Below are 9,440 nucleotides of genomic sequence, written 5' to 3' on the forward strand. Positions count from 1 at the left end.
TCACTATTTATATGACATTTTTTTTTGTCAATCTTCATATGACAATTGACGGATGTATTAAATAAAAATTTTACTTTTCATTTATTACATATGCTCCTCCTCGATTGATGCGGCCCCTATTCCTTCCTTTGTACTAATTTAAAATTTTTCGAGATATTAACCTATTTAACGAAATTAATGAAGGGCAAATTTATTATAAATATATCAATTTGTGATTTTTATAATTTATCATAAATATACTAATTTAGATTTTTCGTAATATTAATATTTTTTATTAATGGGCTTAATGAATATCTTAATCCTATTGTGTAAATGAAATTAACTGTTTGTGCAAAATTGCTGATCGAGTTCCTCTAGTTAAGGTGAAAATCAAAGAAAGGACATAGGACGGTCATTTGAATTTTCAAATGAAAAAAAAAAAAAAAAAAAAAAAAAATGAACAGAGAAACGAGCATGTGATAGTTACTACTGCACCGCATGAAGAACAAATTATATGAACGTAAATAATCCATGAAAAGGAGGAGAAAAATAAATAAAAGAATATAAACAAGCATGAACAAGTTATGTGGATGAACATATACATCCATGAAGAAGAGGAGGAAGAGAAGCCGAAGAAAGCCGAAGAAGAAACAGAAAAAAAAGAGTATGGATGGGGAAGCAAAACGGTTTTGCCCTACATTATTATGCACAGTTGCTAGTCGTCTTCTGAACGCACCACATCAGTCGCCTAAAGGAGTGGACCAGAAGGATCACCACCACCATCCGGAGACCCGTTGCCGTTAGCGCTCAGTGCGAAAAAGAGTTCCGTGAGTTCCTCCTGCCCAGCAGCCAAGCCAGATGAAGTCTCTCCACCGTGCTCCGGCCACCTTTCCAGGGAATATAGCTGCAACAACAGTTGCCGGGGCGACGATATTCTGTTCATCCACCCCCTAGCCTTTGGCTTTAGCTGGAAATAGAAAGGGTAAAATCACAATCATTATAACTGCCTGAAAAACTATTGCCGCCATCACTGTTATCACCACCATCGCCATCTTCGCCGTCGCCGTCGTCGTCATCTTCGTCAACATCATCATCTTCGCTATCAACATCACTAGAATCTCCATGGCCTTCATCGTCATCGTCGTAGTAAAAATCATCATCATAAGAATAATCCTCATCCTCATCACTCTCGACACCAAATAACCATGGGATGTGGTCAGAGGGGACCTTCCTCCAAACAAGTTACAGCAGAGAAATTAGTTCCTCTGCTGTCATATGGTCTATCATGGGTTATTATCATAAGCCCTATGACTGAAAACTCATAGCACGAGCAGAATGCCAAAGAGGGAATGCCGAAATGCACCATTTACTTATCATCTCTCACCTCTCACGAGGCATAAATTAAATTCTCAAGACCAAAATTTCTAATAAATGATGCCTCAAATAAAGATATTGTAGTTTCATGAAATCCTCCTGACCAATGATTGAATCACCCACTTATTAAGAGATGTAAAAGAAGCAGTGGCTCAACGAATAAAAGTTTACAAGTTGGAAAGAGAGAATTTTTGTCAAGGAAACAAGAGATATAAATGTCAAGATCACCGTACTTGATGAAAATGACACAAGAAGCCAGAGAAAATGTACAAACTAAATTTGCTTGTTAACTAGCAGTGGACAGTGATGTAGCATACCTGTTCGACATTCATTGGTAGAGTAGCTCTTTCAATAGCCTTGGGAGTCCAGATTTTGATGTCATTTTCTATTCCGCTACTAGCCAGAGCAGGGATATGAGGATGAGGCTCAATACAGTTTACAACGTGTTTATCAGCTGCCATGACACGGATAAGCTGTCCCCCTTTTTTCTTCCAAATGAATATGCGGCCACAGTCAGACCCGCTCACCACATATTCACATTTAGGCCCAAAAAAGCCAACACCCTTCACTGTCTCACAGTTCCTGTGCCCTTTGTAGACTTGTGGGGTAACATTGTCATCAACATTCACAGCTGTGGGAGATGTCACCTCACTGGAATTACTGTCCACGGACTTGGTGGAGGCAGAGAGCGGATCAGGACCCAGTCCCATCTCCTGGGTGAAGAGATAGATGGATTCATCATTGTAAGAGACGAGGAGTTCACTCTGACCAGAGAAGGCTAAGCCTGTTATTCCCACATGTGCCTCACCAATGAGATGAGAAGGACAAAAGTAGTTAGCAGATCGACCAAAATTATGCGATCCATTCCACTTGTAATTGCGAATATCATACACCCGAGCATACTCATCTGACCCACCAATCACAAATAGATTTGGGTTCCTTGGATCGATTGCAATTGCATTCAAATGAACAACTTCCACATGAGTCCCATATACTTCTCGGCAAGTGAAAAGTTCTCTGGCAGTATTACTCCTGAGATCAAGCTGAAACAAAATGGCACTGTTATGTGAGCATGGAACAATCAACTTCTGTGAGCAATGAAATCCAATATTGCATTTAAGCCTCCCTCAAAAGACTTCACAGCACAGAACAGATAACCAATTTCACTTGCAAATTTACTAGATGATGAAGGAGGAGGAGGAGGTTTGCTTCTAGTGCTTAAAGTTAGCAAAGTCAAACTCACCAAAAGGACCTCACGCAGTCATATGGTCTAGCTATGCAGATAGCATTAATCATACAAGAGATGAGTATTGCAGTATAATCTTGACATAAAAAACTCACACGTTGAACTAATCCATCTTCACCACATGTGTAAACTATATGCGGACTTCCAGGATCTATAGCCAACTTATGAGCCCTTCCCCGATGCTTGGCTAACAACATTGTCTGAACTTGTCCCCCCTCCAGAATCTGAGCATGCCTTGCCTGAAATAAACCAATTTCCTCATCAACAGCCCAGTCATCAAATTACAAATGCCAAATTCCATTACTCCAAGGCTTCATCCCTAGCAAGGAAGTAATTCAAATATCTGATTGAATTAAGAAATACAATTAACATAATAAATGCAATTCAGATTTGAGACAAGAAAACATGGTCGAGTACATCAAACATTGATGATCTTTTGTCATCACATCGTAGCCCAGACCTGGCCCAAATGCCAAAAAGGAGGGAGTGGGAGCACATCATCTTTTAAAACCACCTCAGACTCCAGAAAAAGGAAGAATGCCACTTGCTTGTAGATGCAAGATTATTCTTATCAAGTCAAAAAGCAAGGGAACAAAAAGATATAGCTTCATAGTGGACCACATAAGACATTGTACGGTGATAAACACAAAATTTTGAAATAAGATCCACCTTGACAGGTGGAACATTGAAAGTGGCTGCAAGCCAATGGGTTGAAGTCAAAATTAGAGGATGAAAGCTATCCTAGTTCATGTTGCAAAACCATCCACTGAACACATTAAAAAAAAAAAACTAAGCCATTTTTGGCTTCTATGCCATTTTCAAACTTTACATTCAAAGTTAGGCTTTGGTCAGTAAAACACTCATAGTAATGCAAATGATCCATGCATATACGTAATTTTAGAAACTTTCAGTTTTCTGTATGATACATAAGCATACAGAAGAACACATGCTCTTTCATAAAATTATTTCTATCGAAAACATATATCAAATTATACTCACTCCAAAATAATTCAATCTTAGATCAGTTGAAATCTATTCTAAGTTTCATAACATATAAAAAAACATATTAGTTTTCACATGAATGTCAATACAATTGATGATGTTACATAAACCTTCAAATAAAAAATATATGATACACTTCATTTCATTTCGGAAATATGAAATTGTAACAAAATCTTAATTCTAGATACCAACATTCTTTATGTAACTTTTTTACTTAGTGTGATCATAATTCAGTTTATAACATTTTCGTTTCAAGTAAAACGCATTTAAAGTATACCTATGACCATGTCACTATATAATTTTGTATTATTATGTTCATTCTTTCTCATTGTACTGTTACAACAGAATTATAAAGTATGCTAGTCTGTATTCCACAACAATCCCATTATTTCTATCCCATACAAAACTAACAGAGCAAAGGATAGCATTAAAAGTTATATCACAGGCAAAAGAACCCTATCTGGTCTTCTGTTCTTGCACTGAATTAGTTCAGTTCAGAAATTATCGGTCTTCTGAACTGATAATAGTTCAAGTCAGTGCACCTTATTCCACTTTTGTGGATATTAAGCTCTCGTGGACTCCATGCTCTAATCTTACTTTAACATAGTGTTTTCTTGTCACTCTGTGTTCTTTTATATGTTATTTTATATTGTTGCTGTATTCGAACAATTTTATAAACAACTAAATCTTAACTTATCAAAACATGCTGCCCTTCTATTCCTAGCCAAAATGAAGAGGCAGTCCAACCCTCAGAAATTTGGCAATGTCCTTTCATACATATCCAACGTAATAGCCTTTTGTTGAATTTCCTTCATACTGTGCTTGCAGCTTGCAATTTAAGTGGTTATCCAATCAGAGAAAATCAAGATACATTGATGAGATATAATGACCAAACAAAAGCGCCATCATCTTCAAAAGTGGCATTTGCACCTATAAAAGTATACAGCAACTAATAGAACTAAACCTTTATTGGCCTTCCACTTGAATCAAACTGGGCAAACTACTGACTCAACAAAGCATAATCCTAAACCTAAAGCTCCAGTATAATGACCAATAAAGGAAAACACTAAGTCAAATAATAACTTTCAAGGATAAAAGTAGCTGCACTTTTAGTTAGCACTTTGGTTTGGGTATAAATACCTGTCCATCAGCTGCACAAGTGACAATGCTCCTATCATCAGTGTATGGCATGATCTTGGCTTGGAAGACATTGCTTAGATGACCCGAATCAAATGACAACTTGACTTTCCCAGTTTGCCAATCCCAGAGCTTCACATGCCTGTCGTCCGAGCCCGATATTACTATGTCACCATCAAGATTGAAACCGACAGTGTTGACACATCCCCTATGCCCTTTCAGTTTATTATAGATATCGAGCCTCAACACAAGACCCTAAAAAAGCAGAAGATGATAACTCATGTGAGCGAGATCACTCCGGTCTACAGAGCTACATTTAAGTAATTAAAACTTCTGGCCTAATCAACTAAATCGAGCAGCTGCTTCCTCCAGACAACCATCAAGCACATCCAAGAGATTTAAAAAAAGAACAACAAACACACACATCACTGTCAGCCAGCAGCTGGCTGGATATTCATTAATTAAATCATAACATCAGAATCGCACAATGCACCACCGGAAAAGCCAAAGCAAATTCAACCTACGACAGCCACATCTGTGTCAGCCAATCTACGACAGCAGCTGGGTGGCATACTCATTGATCACTTCACAACATCAGAATCGCACAATGCACCAACGGAAAAGGCAAAAAAAAAAAAAAAAAAAAACTGATATTCCGACGGCAAATTCAACCTACGACAGCCAAAAGAGACAGCAAAAGATTAACAACATCAGAATCGCACAATGCACCACCGGAAAAGAGGAAAAGAAAAGAAAAGGAAAAGAAAAAAAAAACAGAAGTCCCGACGACGAATTCACCCTCGCGGCGACAGCCAAAACGCGTTTTCACGCGCCTAGAAAAAGTTGATCTTCATCGGAGCAAAAAGCGAAAATTGGCATGGGCGAAAGGATAAGCGAAAGGGAAGAAAACCTCGGAAGCGGCGAGGCGGCGAGCGAAGCTCAGACCGGAGAGGCCGCCGACCTCTCGCCGCCGTATATCGACGACCGCCTGATCGAGGCTTGCTCCTCTCGGCCTCTTCTTCATCCCCGCGGGACGACCCGATCAGCCGGTGGAGCGCGCGAACGGAGGGGAGCGAGGGACGGTCGGCGGCGCGACGGGAGGGCTGATCGACCAATCCGAGTCGAACAAGTGATGAAGAAGAGGAGAGAGAGAGAGAGAGAGAGAGAGAGAGAGTCAGTGCTCGATGCTCTCGCCGCTTGCGCGAAAGATTTTGCAGCGGAAGGCCACCGTCTTTCTTTCGCGTTCTTTTCATGAAAATTCTTTTTATTTTTATTTTTGGGGGAAAGAAAGGAGGGGTCTTCACTTGTTGACTTTCATCGTCGATTTAGAAGGACATAAATGATATGATGACAAAATTTAATGTACGGACGAACGGGATGTCGCGATTTGTCAAAACTTCTGGAGCTTTCTAATGATATTGCACGAATGCATATGTGATGAGGAAAAAAAACGTATACAATCAGCCTGCTTTGTTTCACGAAAATTAAATTATTTGAAAAAAAAAACTCAAAAACAATCACTTGTATTATTTTTAAAAAATTAGTAGATGAGAAATGGGCTCTTAATAATATTATTTATTTATTTATTTATTTTTGCAAACAATATAAGCGATTAAACGTTTTGCTAAATTATTCATTTTCACGAAATAATCATACCTCTCATGTATTGAATTATAAAATGATGAAATCAGGAAGAAAATTTTCATCATTTTGATGATGACAGTTTCCTAACTCGTTGCATCCATAGTGTGAAAGTTTTTAAAATTTTTCTTTTATTAAGTTCTAAAAGTACTTAAGATATTTTAATGATTACTTAATTGTAAATTTTAAAATTGAACAGTTTCACCTGGATTATCCTTGACTAGTATCCTTGAGCACACATAAACGGTTGTTTTTTTTTTTTTATAGGTCATGTGAAAAAAAAAATGCGTGATGCGTACTTTAACTACAAAGGACAATCTGCACGCTCACTTCATATTTATTAGATTGATGTTACCTAAACAAGAAGAAGACAAAAAGACTCAATTATATAAAAAGCCCGGCTGCAATTTTGATTTTCAAGTACTTGTCAATAAAAAATGCCATGAAATTGTTTTCCAACATATCATGCTACCAAGGACACCATCCACCGGTCATTGGAAGTGCACAAGTGAATTCAACACCAACCGATGAAATTTTCCCCAAATCCATTAAATTTTGGAGAACCTTATCTTGAAAATACATGGTAACTAGATATTAGCTTGAATGAAAATCTTAATTACGACCAAAATCGAGAAACCATCAAATAAGTGAGAAAATCTTTTAGAAGTCATATCTCATGGCTCCTTTGATAAAATCAAAGTAGCAAGCTTTGTTGTGTGGTTGAGGCTTTGTACCGAGCCTAATCTGCTTCCGTCGGCTCGATATCTTTGCAATATTCCTCACCAGTCTATAATAGGCTCTGTGGACCAAAATTCAGTCCTAGAAAGTGTCTGCATTACCCTTAACTTTAGTTATACGAGGTGCGCAAAAGTTTGGAATGAAAGGGGAGAGTAGAGAGAAGAGTAAACTTCTCAAAAATCTCAATACATTCTTCTAAAAATTTCTCATTTGAATATGGTGATATCAAGAGATTTCTAATATTCTAAAAGCAATTTATAAACCTAGAATAGAATTAAGATGGAGATTAGATATTCAGATATAAAGACCTCAATAATGTGAAGTTTTTTTCCCTTTTTGTTTCTGAATAAAAATAATATAAAAATGTATATCAACAAGTTGAGCTGAACGGTTGGCTCAATTTAACGGTAGGCGGGGACCGAGCCGCACGCGCTCCTCGCCGACGGCGGCTCATCCCAAAACAAACCATGGGGAGTCTCCAACTGTGCCCGCCGCTCCCGCCGAGCCTCCTCCGCCGTCGCCGACCGGCGGCCCCGCCCGCCACGGCGCCGCAGGCTCGGTGCGCGCTGAGCAAGCACGGCCAGCGGCTGCTCCGCAGCCTCTCGCCGCCGCCGGGGACGCCGCGGCGGCGGACAGGCTGATGAGGAAGTTCGTTGCGAGCTCGCCCAAGTCCGCCTCGCTCGACGCGCTCTCCCACCTCCTCCCGCATCCCCACCTCTCCTCTCTCGCTCTCCCTGTAAGCTCGCTCGCTTGCTCTCTCTTCGATGGAATAATTCAACGGCGAAATCACTATGCGTCGTGATCTCAGCCGCTGCCAGTTCATTTTGGTCGCACTGGATGCATTCTACTTTCTTCTCTCTCTCTGAATCGATCACGAGCATTTGCGTTTTATGCAGTTCTATGCGAAGATCCGGGAAGCGCCGTGGTTCAGGTGGAACGCCAAGCTAGCCGCGGACCTCATCGCCTCGCTCGAGAAGCAAGGACTGACCGCGGAATCGGAGAGCCTCGCCGCCGAAGCGATCGCCAGGCTAGGGCAAAGGGACAGAGACGTTGCGCTTCTGTACTGCCATCTGATCGATTCCCTCGTCGAATTGAAATCCGAGACGGGGTTTGATACCTACCTCACTCGATTGAAGCACATCGTGGATGGTTCCTCCTCGGCTTATGTGAAACGCAGAGGTTACGGGTCGATGATCAGAGGCTTGAGCGAGATGGGACGGCCGGGGGAGGCGGAGAGCTTGATGGATGAGATGAGATTGAAAGGGACTGAACTATCTAATTTTGAGGTGAATGCTGTGGTGTACGGATACGGCAAGCTCGGGATGTTCGATGATATGATCAGAAACATAGACAAGATGGACGCGCAAGGATTCGAGATCGACACGGTTTGTGCCAACATGGTCCTCTCGTCTTACGGGAATAGCCGTGACCTCTCCCAAATGCTGTCCTGGCTTCGCAGGATGAAGGCGACGGCGATTCCCTTCTCAATCAGGACTTACAACACGGTGTTGAACTCCTGTCCGACGATCATGTCGCTGCTGCGAGATCCGTCCGGTTTCCCGCTCTCGCTCGAGGAGCTGATTGGGGCTTTGGACAGCGAAGAAGGTGCGCTGGTTAAGGAACTGGTTGACTCGCCGGTTCTGAGCAAGGCGATGGAGTGGGATCCTTCGGAGGCGAAGTTGGATCTGCACGGGATGCACCTGGGCTCTGCTTATCTGATCATGTTGCAGTGGACGGAAGAGATGCGATGCAGGCTCAACGGCGGAGAATATGTGATCCCAGCAGAGGTCACAGTGGTTTGTGGGTCAGGGAAACATAGTGCCGTCAGAGGGGAATCACCGGTGAAGCAGATGGTCAAAGCAATGCTCGGCCGGCTGGGAAGTCCAATGAGGATCGATCGGAAGAACGTCGGCTGTTTTGTCGCCAAGGGAAGAGTTCTGAACAACTGGTTATGTACGGATTCAGGTGGAGGAGCTTCTTACATGTCAATGTCATCGATGGATAGAAACAGCAGTAGAGTAGAACACGCGGTGTAGAATGTCAAAGAAGTAACCTTAAGTCATCAGGAAGAATCGAGGAAAATTGCGAGGATGGAAAGTCCTCCTTTTGACTTAGCATGCGACATGAATGTGCCCGCCAACCGCATGTGCCCTTACAATTACGGCTGTGATCATGGAAACATCCTGCTCGTGCGCTCGAGGTCAATCACAGCATGATAGTGTCTACTGTATTTTTGCTATATGAGATTATTGACATGCAAGGATTTGTAGAGGCATGTTGGGAGGCTATAGAGAGCGAGCGAACTTGCACATCTCCATTCTTT

The 9,440-nt window shown here is 41.4% G+C and overlaps 2 protein-coding genes across 3 annotated transcripts; one reads left to right on the top strand and one right to left on the bottom strand.

Moving 5' to 3' along the window:
* Positions 1–469: 469 nt before the first annotated feature.
* Positions 470–5,974, bottom strand: LOC104418984 (DDB1- and CUL4-associated factor 8). Of its 2 annotated transcripts, none has more exons than XM_010030473.3 (5): positions 5,649–5,974; positions 4,742–4,993; positions 2,695–2,838; positions 1,671–2,396; positions 470–946 (listed from the first exon to the last, which is right to left on the bottom strand). In XM_010030473.3, exons 1-5 carry the CDS (start codon positions 5,760–5,762, stop codon positions 728–730), a joined length of 1,455 nt encoding a protein of 484 aa, XP_010028775.2. In that variant the 5' UTR covers positions 5,763–5,974; the 3' UTR covers positions 470–727. The 2 variants fall into 2 exon arrangements, with proteins under 2 accessions (XP_010028775.2, XP_010028774.2); XM_010030472.3 differs by having other exon boundaries at positions 470–1,206.
* A 1,543-nt stretch (positions 5,975–7,517) lies between these two features.
* Positions 7,518–9,428, top strand: LOC104418987 (pentatricopeptide repeat-containing protein At2g17033). Its single transcript, XM_010030476.3, is given in 3 exon segments — positions 7,518–7,726; positions 7,729–7,853; positions 8,014–9,428. Coding segments are annotated over 3 exon segments (1,407 nt in total). The 5' UTR covers positions 7,518–7,584; the 3' UTR covers positions 9,154–9,428.
* The last annotated feature ends 12 nt before the right edge of the window (positions 9,429–9,440 follow it).

This window comes from Eucalyptus grandis, chromosome 4, assembly GCF_016545825.1.
Source record: "Eucalyptus grandis isolate ANBG69807.140 chromosome 4, ASM1654582v1, whole genome shotgun sequence".
Lineage (NCBI taxonomy): Eukaryota > Viridiplantae > Streptophyta > Magnoliopsida > Myrtales > Myrtaceae > Eucalyptus > Eucalyptus grandis.